This window comes from Abramis brama, assembly GCF_963993115.1.
Source record: "Abramis brama genome assembly, chromosome: 5".
Lineage (NCBI taxonomy): Eukaryota > Metazoa > Chordata > Actinopteri > Cypriniformes > Leuciscidae > Abramis > Abramis brama.
This window is the reverse complement of record NC_139967.1, coordinates 47,557,036-47,572,425: the sequence shown is the minus strand read 5'-3', so window position 1 is coordinate 47,572,425 and position 15,390 is coordinate 47,557,036. Positions and strand designations below refer to the sequence as shown.

The following is a 15,390-nucleotide window of genomic DNA, read 5'->3' as shown; positions in this document are numbered from 1 at the left end:
AGGTCTTTAAAACCTCATAATAGTATCATTATTTCTGTGATACAATAGTTCAAATTATCATAGAAGTACTGGGATAAAAGTTTAAAGTTCAAATATAAACAATGATGTCTACGATAGCGATCAAAGTAGAGTAAATCAGCCTTTGATAGAAACTTGGCGCTTGAAATAACGCATTTATCGATTACATTATTCCGACACTAGGTGGCGACAAGTGACTGTTAAAACATGTATTTGTAATTGAATTATATAATCAAGAGAATGTAGCACTGTATGATGCTTCTGAAATAAAACTCAGAAAGATGTGATGAATTGAATTTGTAAATATGACTCATCTTATACATCATGTACTGTGACGAACATGATACACTAAGTCACATGATACACTGAGTCACATGATACACTGAGTCACATGATGCACTGAGTCACATGATGTGTGGAGCACATGGCTTAAGAGAGCTGGAAGATGGCAGTCAGAGAGTAATGCCTTGTGTAGTGGGAAGATGTGGGCAGTTAATCCCTGCATATCTCCAAACAACCTGTGAGGTGAAAGGAACCTTTCTTTGATTGCCTTGGGATTTATGGACCTTTTGGAAGTTGCTGGATGTTCAGGGAAATTACCAATGATACAAACGACAATGGAGGACCAGATCATTTGTCTGACTGACTGACGGGACAAAACCAAACAAGTATTGTTTTTTCTTTTTCTTTATATTCTTATGTTGGGTTTGCCAATTGAGTGTCCATGGGACTGTGTAAAATTTGTTTGAAGTGCTAAAAAAAAAACTCTTTCTGAACTGCACAGTGGACTGGTTGCTCAGTGCTGGTCTGAATGGACTTAATGATCTAAGAACCTATGAACTCTAAGCTACTATGCTGGATTGAGAATTCAGTCAAGAACTGTTAATGTGAACTTGTGAAACTGGTGGTTTGCACACCCCAAATGAGTTGAAAAGGAATTCAAAACGAATTTAATTATTGAATGAACTGATTTTTTTGTTGTTGAAAGATTTTGTTATGTTAAGTGGGCCCAGAATTGGGAATTGAGTATTTTAATTTCTGGGATCCTTTCCTTATAAATTGAATAATTTTTGGTCTTGTTTTGTGTTTTGTTGAACTTGCATTTTGTGAATCAATAATGCTTTCCTCTCACTGAATGTTATTTTGCTCAAACAAGAAAGCTAATAACAGTTTATATGAATTGAGCCTGTTGACATTTGTGTTTCTTCATCCACATATTAAGGGTTCCTACTTTTTTCTTGTGTTTGAATCCTTTGTACGGTTGACTGACTCAAATAAATTTAGTAGGTTAATCACCTGCTTGGCACCCCAATTAATTAGGTCAATCTGTTACAGTACAGTCTGTATAAGTGTATGATTTAACTTTTACCCATAGTCTAGTGTAAATAAAAGAAGAAATACATTGCAATATCAAATCACATTATTGTAGAAACGCAATTCTTAAAAATTGCAGTACATATCGTATCCAGCCCTAATGTGTGTGTGTGTGTGTGTGTGTGTGTGTGAGAGAGAGAGAGAGAGAGGGAGAGAGTGTGTGTGTGTGTGTGAGTGAGTGTGCTTAATGTAAACATTTTAAGGAACTCTTAATATTAATGTAATTAATGTCCAATAAAGGCTGTATTAAAGGTCCCGTTCTTCGTGATCCCATGTTTCAAACTTTAGTTAGTGTGTAATGTTGCTGTTGAAGCATAAATAATATCTGTAAAATTATAAAGCTCAAAGTTCAATGCCAAGCGAGATATTTTATTTAACAGAAGTTGACTACATCGAACGGCCCGTTTGGACTACATCCCTCTACTTCCTTCTTTAATGACGTCACTAGAACCGTTTTTTGACTAACCTCCGCCCACAGGAATGCTCCCTCAACTCTACCGAAATTCGTTTATGTACTTGCGCACTTCTTATAACTTACTGTGTTTACTCAGCTCTTACGGTGATTTTCTGAAGTAAAACTGACGCTTCATCTTTTGTGTGATGTACAATAAACTTTATTAAACTCATCAGTATATGTTTGATCATCATTCAGACAGCAGACTTGTAGGCTATTAATAAATAATGGATACATACAAGCAGATGACAAATACTATAATAACCGTAATTAAACTACTAAACTATACCTGTTTCATCTCTATACAGCACTCTGACTCTGTAGGTATTATTGTCCGACTCGAAATGAACACCGTTACTGAGAGTTTCTGATATTATCATCATTCCGTGAGATGAAATTGTCCTGAGAGACTGAGCGCGAGCTCATGAAGCTCCGCCCCCTGGGTCGTCCAGCAGCAGCTTATTTGCATTTAAAGGGCACACACTAAAAAAGCGCGTTTTTCTGTGCCCCAAAAAATGACAATTTAAACATGCTGTAAAAAATGATCTGTTGGGTATTTTGAGCTGAAACTTCACATACACACTCTGGGGACATCAGAGACTTATTTTACATCTTGTGAAAAGGGGCATAATACGGGACCTTTAAAGCACTTAATGACGTTTTCTGATTCTGCGTGACCTAATCTAGAGTGAGAACTATTTATGGTTAATACGTTGTTAACAAAGCATTATCTAACTCTTTACATAAGAGCTAATTAAACAATAATACTTGGTTAATTACAGTGACAGTGAACCAAGAATTTGCAATTTGTATATAGTCTCTTAATATATTAACTACAGCTTATATACTATTATATACTATTCATTAACTATAAACTAATAGTTTGAAAATGATTTATAAGCGCTGTGTTACTGTATACTTGTGATAAAGTGTTGCCATTATTTCAAACCGGTCGCATTAAGTGTAATTGTTCCTTTTGTATGTGATGGAGTGATTCTTCTTTTTCAAAAATAACACAAAATAAACAAAGTAAAGATGAATTTGACTGATAGCATTATTATTATTATTTTCAAGATTTCCATAGATATGGTGATATATTGTTATTGTGAGTTATTTTGGCCATGATAATCATGTAGTGATAAATCTGATATGGTGACAGCCCTGGTTCAGGTGAAACACACACCACTTCCCTCTTTTCAGCTGCACACACACATTTTGAGGCGATGCTCAAGCTTTTACAAGGGTCTGTTTGCACAAGCATTACAAGACAAGTTGATTTACAGCAAACATTTGTAATTTAAAAAAACCTCTTCACTGTATCCTGCATCTGTTGTCTGGTTTGTAGTTCGTCCGGTTTATTTAACTGTTAGTTTTAATAATATAGTAAGATGTAAATGTTCCTCTTCAGGGAGACTCCTCACCGCTGCCTTCTACCGCCGGCAGGATCTGACGGCTCAAGCTGGAGTCTGTCGCTGAACCACCGGATGGGGCTTACACCAAAGATATATTGTATACACTATCTACTGTACATATTAATCCTTATTCACTCCGAGTCTTTATGGTAGAGATGATCTTACCACAGTATCTCCAGTTTACAGTGAGGATTTGCCAGTCCAGCAGAAAACAGCTTCACTCCTGAGTCTCCTAGTTTATTCTTAGACAGATCCAGATCTCTCAGGTGTGAGGGGTTTGATCTCAGAGCTGAAGCCAGAGCAGCACAACCTTCATCTGTCACACCACACCTTATCAACCTGTAGAGAACAATGACACACATTAAGCCTATATCCAGAGATAAACACGACACTTAAAAAATAAATAACATAATGCTGTCAATATGAAATATATACAAATATTCATTAGAAACAAGTTGTTAAATTACATCAGTTAGGATTAGGGGATTCAATATACAGTTTGTACAGTATAAAAATCATTATTTCTACGGAAAATCCCCATAAAACATGGAAACCCAACGTGTGTGTGAGTGTGAATGTGCTTTAATGCTTAATGTATTTGTAAACATTTTAAGGAACGTGTGAATGTGTGTGTGTGTGTCTGTGTGTGTGATTAATGTATTTGTAAACATTTTAAGGAGCACGTGTGTGTGTGTGTGTGTGTGTGTGTTTGTGTGTGTGTGTGATTAATGTATTTGTAAGCATTTTGAGGAACATTTGTGTGTGTGTGTGTGTGTGTGTGTGTGTGTGTGTGTGTGTGTGTGTGCGTGTGTGTGCGTGTGTGTGTGTGTGTTAGCAGGGGAGGACTGGGACGATTGTAAGGGTCCAGCAGAACTCCATAATTTCCTGGATGATTTTGGTATTTACTTCGTAAAATAATCTTTTAGGAAGCACGCTATAAAGAACGGGTATTCATTATAGTGTGTGCCAAGTGTGTGTGTTCACTCGCGGGTTATTCAGAAACGACACAGTGCGGAAACGGAAAATCACCAAGCGACAATAAAACTAGTCCAGTGATGTATATATTTAGGCTTTCTGAAGCCTCTGAGCCAATTTCTGTGAGGAATCAATCAAAATGTAGGATTTCGTTCTAGTCATAGGTGTACATTTGTAATGATGTGCGATTCGTGAATGAATCATTTGAGTCGGTTCATTGCAGTCAATAGGAGAAACCCGTTAATAAAACCAGTCTAGATGATTCAGTCATGAACAGAACTGATTTGGTTTACCGAGTTCAAATCACTGATTCAATGATCCTGTCAATGTTGTAGTGAACACTGTCTCAGGAAAGACTAAATGGTCTGGTCATGCTGTCTATTAAACACGATTTAGCACGACGGCTTATTTTCAAAGATCTGATCAAAGAATGGTGTTGTACTCTTTGGGATGTAATGCAAACGCGTCAGTCGTTGCCTTGGTAACGCGGCGGTTTACTGATGATATGAGATGTGAATAGCGATCGCGTTATGGAGAATGATCAGCTATTGCTTTTAATTTTATTATTGCTTTCTTTACTTCACTCAAAGAGTGCTTAACCAGCTACAGAGAAACTGGCAGCCAGGCAACAGACAAGTGACCAATCCTGGCGACTTTACTTCACGGATTCTACCAGCACGGTTCGGCTGAGGATTCATTACCGTTATAAGAACCGTTCGGCCCGACGGAGGAAAAGCGACTATTGTGGAGGCGTTCATGTGCGTTCAACTCATAAAAACAATCTTTACAAGATGACATGAACACACCATATGAGTGTTGAGTGACGTAATATCCCTTTCAAGTGGACGCGTGGAAGAGACGTGAGACTGAAAGCACTGAAAAGCCCTCGCGCTACTCATATGCTGAGAGAGAGATAAGACAGTAGAGCTGCACGATTCATCTTTAAAATACTGTGATCTCCATTCAAACACCCACACAATCTTTCAATCTGTCTATTAAACCTTTGACAAAATCATATCGCAACATTCAAATCTGTGTTGGCGCTGCCGCTGACCCAGAGAGAGTTGTCATGAAACAGCTTCACAAAAGGTCTTTAAAACCTCATAATAGTAACATTATCATTATTTCTGTGATACAATAGTTCAAATTATCATAGAAGTACTGGGATAAAAGTTTAAAGTGCAAATATAAACACTGATGTCTAAGATAGCGATCAAAATAGAGTAAATCAGCCTTTGATAGAAACTTGGCGCTTAAAATAACGCATTTATCGATTACATTATTCCGCCACTAGGTGGCGACAACTGACTGTTAAAAATGTATTTGTAATTGAATTATTTAATCAAGAGAATGTAGCACTGTATGATGCTTCTGAAATAAAACTCAGAAAGATGTGATGAATTAAATTTGTAAATATGACTCATCTTATACATCATGTACAGTCTGTATAAGAGTATGATTTAACTTTTACCCATAGTCTAGTGTAAATAAAAGAAGAAATACATTGCAATATCGAATCGCAATATTGTAGAAACGCAATTCTTAAAAATTGCAGTACATATCATATCCAGCCCTAGTGTGTGTGTGTGTGTGTGTGTGTGTGTGTGAGAGAGAGAGAGTGTGTGTGTGTGTGTGTGTGAGTGTGCTTAATGTAAACATTTTAAGGAACTCTTAATATTAATGTAATTAATGTCCAATAAAGGCTGTATTAAAGCACTTAATGACCTAATCTAGAGTGAGAACTATTTATGGTTAATATGTTGTTAACAAAGCATTATCTAGATCTTTACATAAGAGCTAATTAAACAGTGAATCAAGAATTTGCTATTTGTATATAGTCTCTTAATATATTAACTACAGCTTATATACTATTATATACTATTCATTAACTATAAACTAATAGTTTGAAAATGATTTATAAGCGCTGTGTTACTGTATACTTGTGATAAAGTGTTGCCATTATTTCAGACCGGTCGCATTAAGTGTAATTGTTCCTTTTGTATGTGATGGAGTGATTCTTCTTTTTCAAAAATAACACAAAATAAACAAAGTAAAGATGAATTTGACTGATAGCATTATTATTATTATTTTCAAGATTTCCATAGATATGGTGATATATTGTTATTGTGTGTTATTTTGGCCATGATAATCATGTAGTGATAAATCTGATATGGTGACAGCCCTGGTTCAGGTGAAACACACACCACTTCCCTCTTTTCAGCTGCACACACACATTTTGAGGCGATGCTCAAGCTTTTACAAGGGTCTGTTTGCACAAGCATTACAAGGCAAGTTGATTTACAGCAAACATTTGTAATTTAAAAAACCCTCTTCACTGTATCCTGCATCTGTTGTCTGGTTTGTAGTTCGTCCGGTTTATTTAACTGTTAGTTTTAATAATATAGTAAGATGTAAATGTTTCTCTTCAGGGAGACTCCTCACCGCTGCCTTCTCTCGCCGGCAGGATCTGACGGCTCAAGCTGGAGTCTGTCGCTGAACCACCGGATGGGGCTTACACCAAAGATATATTGTATACACTATCTACTGTACATATTAATTAGGGCTGCACAATTAATCGAATCGTGTGTTTAGAGCATGTTATGTTATGAGAGGCGAATCACGACTACTTCAGAAAACCCAGCACAATAGGAACTACCAGGCAGTGACGTAAGTGTACGCTGAAATAAAAAGTCTTTCACCTCAGAAAAACTGACTTTCCTGTCATGTCAGCGCTGTGTATAAAGTGCAAAGGAAACTACGAGCATGCAACGTTGTTACGTTGTAAATTAGTAAGTCACGAAATAAAAGTAAAATACCAATAAATCACGTTACTGGTACGTCGTGTGTTAGCTGAGAAGGATTTGCATGCAGGATGATTTTCACTCTAATCACCAGGAGAAGTTTCCATGTTTCATTAACAGTTCTTGTTAGTATCGTGTGTTCACCATGCCGTTTCCATATTAACCCCAAAATGGCACTTTATTTTCATTTTGTGTTATTTTTTATAGTTTTAAATGACTGTGGTGGCTCATACCAACATTGTATTAGCACAAAGTTTGGGACTGCTATTTAATAGCTTTAGCATAGGCCTAATGGTTATTAGTAGTCTTTACTATTAGTCATATTCTTACAATTTATGTGTATGTTAAGTAAACGGGGATAGTACTTGTGTGTGTAAAATTGTTTTTGTGTAAACATGTATTATAATATGTCTGTCTATTAAACCTGACAAAATCCTATCGTTTAATTTTAAATGTGCGTTGCCGCTGCCGCTGACCCAGAGAGAGTTGTTATGAAACAGCTTAAATAGAAGTACTGGGATAAAATTAGGGTTGGGAATCGTAAGAAATTTTTCGGTTCCAGTTCCAATTCCGGTTTCGCCAAACGATTCTAGTTTCGGTTCCCATTCAATAAAATTATTAAAACAACTAATAAAACATAGTAGTAAGGGGGAAATGCACAATCCTTTGTGTATTTCTTTCTTATACTTGTCAAATGAGTTTGACATACTGGTAAGGTCAACAAATTCAACATTATTTAGCAATTTTTGCTAAAATAATTTTTCTGAAGGAAAATAAACATTTCTGCATTCTCTAGGAGAATTTTGGACCTCTCCTATAGCTTATAGTATCTCCAGCAGTGGAGAATACCCTCTCAGAAAGGGCAGAATATGCTTGAACATGTAAGATCCAGACAGGTGAAACATAATATTTTTAAAATCGGTTTGAATGATTGATTGATAAAGACTTCACTTGTTTCAGTACTGGATGAATCAGCGCTCTATCAGTTAATAAACAGAACTGCATCCGTCTTGCGGGAGAACATTGTAGCCGGAGCTTCTTCTCTCTGTTTATGTCTATGACGCGGGTGAGTCATGCAGGCACTAGGCTAACGTTACTCCGCAGCGGTGCTGAACTGACCGGTGTAAAGCAGTCCGAGTCTAAACGCTTATTACAGCCTTACCGTAGTGATTCAGGATAAGACAAAAACACGGTTTGAAAAAAAGGCATTCATGATGTACTCGCTCATATACATTTTGTAAATTCTGAACATAAAAAGGTTACAGACTGCAGCTTTAACAGTCGCAATGTTCTGAAGCATCAGATGTAACCGATACACTCGTTATTTGAAGAGACTTTCAAAAGATGATTTACTCTGTTTTGGTTGCTACCGCAGAAATCAGTGTTTATACTCAAACTATAAACTTTTATCTCAGTACTTCGGTGATCATTTGAATATTTGTAACACAGAAATATCGATACTGTAGGATTGAAAAGACTGTGAAAGTAAAGCTGTTTCATATCGACAACAACTCTCTCAACGACAGCGCAAACAGATTCGAATGTTCCGGTGTGAAGTTTTTGTCATTTAGGAACAAGATCGCGTGGGTGTTTGAATCGAGATCGAGATCGTTTAAAGATTAATCGTGAGAAAATCGTCAAAAACATTATGCTTCCATATGTTACACCATCTCTAGATTGTCTACAATTTGCATATAAGCAGAAAAGAGGTACTGATGATGCAGTGGCCTGTCTCTTACATTGTCTACTTCAACACCTGGACATCTCTGGGAATTATGCCAGACTTCTCTTTAATGACTTTAGTTCCGCTTTTAACTCGATTCAGCGTCATCAGGTGATAAAGAAACTACAGAGTATGCAAGTCCCATCATCTCTAATATATATTGGATCCACAATTTTCTTTCTAATAGACCCCAAGTGGTTAAAGTGGACAGTGCATTATCACCAACCATTGTCCTTAATACCGGCGCCCCTCAGGGATGCGTACTTAGCCCATTCCTTTTTATTCTCTACACAAATGACTGTCAGAGTCCACTTACAACTACTCATTACTTTAAATATGCAGATGATACAGCCATTCTTGTTCTGCTTAATGAGGACAATGACTCTTTTTTGGACTATCAATGTTCTACAGCACATTTTAGTACGTGGTGTGATGATAACTTTCTGCACCTCAATATTTTAAAGACTAAGGAACTGGTCTTTAGCACCTCAAAAACACAGATCCATGCTTCTAGCACTATCATTAACGGAGAGATAGTTGAGAGAGTAGAGCATTTTAAATATCTTGGCATTATTTCGGATCAAAATCTCAGTTTCAACCAGCACACTCTAGGGGTTTACAAACGCTGTCAACAAAGACTGACAGCTATTCGTAAACTTAGGCACTTGTCTGTTCAGCCACGTCTTCTTCTGCATCTGTATCGCAGTATTATTGAGTCAGTTCTTACTTATAGTGCCATTTGTTTTTTTCCATATGCTTACAGTTACCAACAAGAACAAATTCTTAAAGATAACTCATTTAGCAAGTAAAATTATTGGTATCCCTACTCCCTATTTATCAGATGTTGTCTCGACATTCACGTTGCGAAAGGCACAAAAAATATTAAATGACTCAAAAAAAACACCCAGTTCATAAATATTTTATCCTTCTGCCTTCTGGCCGTAGGTATAGGTTACCGATGTGTAGAAAGGCCAAGTTTAGTAAGAGTTTTGTTCCTGTATCTATACAAGCTCTAAATACATAGGAAATCGGCCACTGATACGTCAGGTATGCTCTCTTTTCTTTTTTTCTTTTTTTTATATGTTCATGTTCCTAATACGTTATGTGTGTTTGTATTATGTACGCACCTATGGTGGAAACATATTTCCTCTCGAGGACAAATAAAGGAAAATCTAATCTAAATCTTAATCTTGCAGCTCTACTGTCTTTATACTCTCTCTCTCTCTCTCTGTTGATATCTGATGAAAAACGTATATGAGTAGCGTGAGGGTCAGTGCATTCATTACCTACTATTTTGATATTCATGAGGTGTATGTCGCTATTAAAGGATAAGCTCTCAGCACTTCGCCCGCACATCGCACCACAACCGTTTTCGGAACCGAAACTTCGCACGGAATTTCGCACGGCTCCGGTATTTTTCAAAAACACTAACGGTTCTGGAAAAGGACCGATTTTCAGTTCCCAACCCTAGATAAAAGTTTAAAGTTCAAATATAAACACTGATGTCTACGGTAGTGATCAAAATAGAGCAAATCAGCTTTTGATAGAAACAATCGCAAATCGCAATTCTTAAAAATCGCAATACATGTTGTATCGGCAACCAAGTATCGTGATAATATTGAATCGGGAGATAGGTGCATCGTTCCAGCCCTAGTGTGTGTGTGTGTGTGTGTGTGTGTGTGTGTCTGTACATGTGTGAGTTTAATGTATTTGTAAAGATTTTGAGCGAATTGCTTAAAGTTATTAAAACTTTAGAGTGATTAAAGGCAGGGTAGGTAGGATTTTTCAAAAAAAAAAAAAACATTCCAAATTTGTTTAAACTGTCTTTATATACCAATACATAATTAAAATGTAAGTACTCTGAAAAAGAGAGTATAAAAATCGAGTCTCTGTAGACCTTTTAATCTGCAATAAACACAGCTCATTATTTCCATTCACTCCACCCCCTCCCTTCTGGGCTCCTTCCAAAGCCACGCCCCCAAAACACATGAACGCGCGACGCCAAACGCTCAGGCTCAGCTGGAAGACGCATTTATTTACCTGAGACGAGTGGAGAGGAGCGCAGTGCATGCAGTGACGTCATGTCAGAATCACATGTAATAAAATACCTAACTTTATCACTATAAATATAAACAAATAAGATGGCTTTTAGTAGGCTACTCACTATCAAGCTAGCATATCGATACTGGTAAAGTTTAAAATGTATTTTGTTTGATTCGGTTACGAGCTATATTTATAGGTAACGAGCTATATAAGGCAAAGCTAAAAACAGTTTGCATTGATACACGTTTTTCCATTACCATCAGTTACACTGTGATGAAGGTGAATTTCGTGTAAGATTCATAACATATAGCCTACGGTATTTTGCAGAGTTTCCATGATGAAAACATTGTTGACTCTGATGAGGACTAACGTTACACTCCGGAGACAAGTACCGCATCGTCTCATCATCGATAAATGAACAATAAGGAAGGGACGTGCCTGATGATTTAAAAACACATTAGAACTCAAATCGGCACTCACACAATGGCTTCTTGTGTCGCCTGACAGTGTGTTCCGCTTCGTGGCATTTTAATGGTCAAATACACACAAAATTACGTGTGTAATTTGCTTCTTGTGCGCGCGCTCATTTTTTGAATGACTTTACACAACAGTTTCAAAATTATGTAATCGAGTCACATGACAATGGTAAGTGCTTACAATCTTGCATATGTGTGTGGCAGAGCAAGACAGGAGAGAGAGAGGGACGAGCAACAGTCATCTGTCAGCGGCCCATGCCGGCTCTCACTACATATCAGGGGGAAACTGGAGGATTTTACAGCGGAGAGTTAAATTCCTACCAAATCATTGAACACAATCTATATTTTCCCTTTAACAGTATAGATGTTTATATACATTCACTATAAATGCATCTATATGATAATCATTTTCTCATACAAATATCATAAAAACCGGTTGAGTAGATCCCAAATCTACGTCCCTTCAGGACAGATAGTGACAGAGAAGATAGATATTCTCGTAGCTCTCCTCAGAAAAACGCTTGTTACACACACACACACACAGTTTGATTGTGTCTGTAGTTTCTGGCCAACCAAATGCCCGCAGCGAGTCTCGGCCTGACAGCATCTCGGGGGAAGCCTGCAACACACTCAACTCTTGCACCATGGACACACACACTTGCGACCCATGAACGCCTCTCTAAACTACTACGTGATTTTGCAGTTTGAAGCGTCTGTCATAGAAAAACACCATGTGCTGTCATGAAAAAGAGAAATGTCTTCTCGTAGGATAAGAACACGCAGTCTCATTAATAATACACACACACTGACGTGTCATCGATGTACTATAGTGTTTCTCCAGGTCATAATCTGTGACATTGACGTGAGGTAGACTTTAAACCTGGAGAAAAATCTCTACAGTCTCCAGTTTCCCCCTAAAATTAAAATGAATGGACTGTGTTAATCCTGACTGTGCTGAGATTGAGTGTGTTTAAAGTAAAGGGTGTTAAATGTATATCACAATGTCAAAGTGTCAGAGATGGGAAGTAACGAAGTACAAATACTTTGTTACTGTACTCAAGTACATTTTTCAGATATTTTTACTTTACTATTTATTTTTGTGCCGACATTTTACTTTTACTCCTTACATTTTTAACACGAATATCGGTACTTTCCACTACAACACGACTCGACAGATTCGGCGGCATTCATTCGCGGCAAATCATTGCGGCTTGATGGCGGTAACGTTAGCACATAGTAGTATGGACGGCGACATTATTGAAAATGAAGAAAACGGAGATCCCAGAGATTCGGCAGACAAGCAGCAAGACATTCCCAATCATCCTTTGAGGTTTACATTTGATCACTTGTGGTCTCTTCTCTCTCCCTGTCCATCCCAGACACACACACACACACACGTTTTTTCACTCACTCACTCACTGTCCTACACACAATTAGGTTATGACACGTTACGCATTATAGAAGGTCTGTATACCCTAGTTGCTCCCAAGTTCTTGAAGGGATTCAGGACAAATCCATGCACATCTACAGATTTGAGGGCATACATCACTTGCCATTTTTCTTTTGCTGGATATTGTCTATTTGCATATCAATAAAGATTTTTTTTAATACAATGCACATTGAACTTTTATAGCACTTCAATTGTAAAAATTGTGAGCCCGACATATTACATTTATTTTTATTAGCACTCCATGTTCAGAGATTTACGAGCTGTCAGTTCATTTCTTATACGCTGCTGCCATCTAGTGGTTGTTAGATGTAACTCTAAAAGTATGGGGAACTTCTTAATTAATGTCTGTTTAATAAATCATATTTTATCCGTTCCAGAAGTCATATTTGAGCACACACACATACATGTAGATTCCTTTAAATGTTAAGGGGAAGATTAAAAAAGAGAAACTGGATCTGTGAATTCTCACAGAACCACAATTGAATTCATATCTTGCTACTCAGTCAGAATCTTATTAACCTGGAGTCCCAGTCTCTGTCACAATAATCATATATATAATGTTTTAGGCCTATTGGCAGACATCTGTTTAAAATGAAGGGAATGGCATATAAAGAACCTTTTTTCCATATCCATTTAAGTTTCTCAGATTGCACTCTAGTAACATTTGTGTGGTCCAGGTAAAATGGTTGTCATTCACAAGGCTACTTTTACTTTTATACATTTAAGTAAATTTACAAGCCTGTACTTTGTTACTTTTACTTGAGTAAAGAAGTTAATTCAGTACTTTTACCAGAGTATTTTTTAACACAAGTATCTGTACTTCTACTTGAGTACGGGAAGTGAGTACTTTTGCCATCTCTTCAAAGTGTGTTTTCAGTGTGACTATCAGCACTGCAGAATCACCTTAATGAGGAGCAGCTCATGTGTTCATCATTTACAGATCAAACACATGAACTCACAGCAGGAGAAATAGTGCAAACGCTTTAAAAATATTAATTCTCTTACATCCTATGAACAGATGTAAAAATAATTTGATGAATTTGATCATGTTGTTTTAATAGCTTTGCTTGTAATTATTATTATGAAATAATAGTTATTTCCCTGCATTTTATTCTATTTTGATTATACTTTATGAATTCACAGAGACAGTTTCATGTGAGAGTCACGTATGATCTTACCACAGTTCCTCCAGTTTACAGTGAGGATTCGCCAGTACAGCAGAGAACAGCTTCACTCCTGAGTCTCCTAGTTTATTCTTATACAGCCTCAGTTCTCTCAGGTGTGAGGGGTTTGATCTCAGAGCTGAAGCCAGAGCAGCACAACCTTCATCTGTGACACCACAATCACCCAACCTGTAGAGAACAATGACACACTCTTCACTCTCAGATCAAAACAGAAATCTTTGTTTTTCTTAATTGTGTTTATAATTTGTGCAATATCTATTTTTTCAAACAATGAATTAAATATATCAGTAAGTTATATTTAACTGTTATTCTAAGAGATTATGTCTCTATGTGAGGGAGAAAGATTATATAAAACTGATAAAAAGAAATACATTGAAAACATCAGTTTTTTCACTAAATATAAATGTATTAACATTTAAATTACATTTAAATTAATATAAAAAGTCTACATATAAATGTTTATATACATACATTATCAATGCATATATTTTAAAATAAATTTCTCACACATATATCATAAAAAACGGTTAAGTAGATTACAAATCAGGTCAGATAGCTGGAGTGTTTAAAAGCTGAAGTGTGACTCATATTTTTTGTTAAACCATTAATTTATAATGTTTAAGTAAGAACTGTTATGTTTTAACAGTGATGCTTGTTCTCAGTGTGACTTACCAAGCTGATCTAGTTGCTGTAACCACAGGCATCAGCTTCTGAAGAACTTCATCTCCAGTGTTCTGTGTGACACTAATCGAAAATAAAAAATAAACAAGTTAATTATTCATATATATAATTATAATCATAATAATTCATATCATAAGTAAATAATACATTATACATTCCTAAATACCCTCAAATATGTTTTTTAATTAAACACTGCTTTATAAAGGACATGTGAAAAAGTTGTTTCAGTATCTATAACTGTAGAAGCCTCGTATTCAGCCATTTTCTTGTCAGTGTTGCTGTGGCAGGTCTATTAGTCTGCATTTACACTACAACACTATTTTGACATATCAGATTATTTTGTCCTGTCCGTTGCTGTGGTTATCACCATGGCGACATTTAACTTTCTTTAAAGAAAAAGTCTTTTTGTACCTGCATCAGCAAATTATTCGTAAAAAATTAAGCACGAGTTTGTTTGCTTGTTACTTGTTTATTTACCTACTTGTTTATTTAATAATTTACTTAGTTTTATTGTCACAGGAAATGATGCGCACAAAATGTGAATCATTGTCCATCATTTTGCAAGCAACTGGTGATAAAGAAAAATGATTTTGAGACCTTAATCTAATTTATTTTCTTAAAGGGGTCATGAACTGGATTGTTTTATTATTTTATAATGTTTCCTGGGGTGCCCTTATAATGTTAGTATGATTTTTACATCAAAAATTGTCATAATTTATAAATAAAAGCCATTTTTCCAAGCCTGATTTCAGCTTCAGATTTGAACGCTCTGTTTTAAGGGGCGTGTCTGCTGTGAGAC

At 36.4% G+C, this 15,390-nt stretch overlaps 1 protein-coding gene across 1 annotated transcript in view; it reads right to left on the bottom strand.

Annotated features, from left to right (window-relative positions):
- Positions 1-15,390, bottom strand: part of LOC311083078 (NLR family CARD domain-containing protein 3-like) — a 56,722-nt gene that overhangs the window by 25,640 nt on the left and 15,692 nt on the right. Inside the window, exons 6-8 of the mRNA XM_084114330.1 lie at positions 14,583-14,654; positions 13,905-14,078; positions 3,424-3,597 (exon numbers count right to left, since the gene is read on the bottom strand). Of these exons, the coding sequence (XP_083970456.1) occupies positions 3,424-3,597; positions 13,905-14,078; positions 14,583-14,654 (420 nt within the window). The remainder of the gene's footprint in view (positions 1-3,423; positions 3,598-13,904; positions 14,079-14,582; positions 14,655-15,390) is intronic.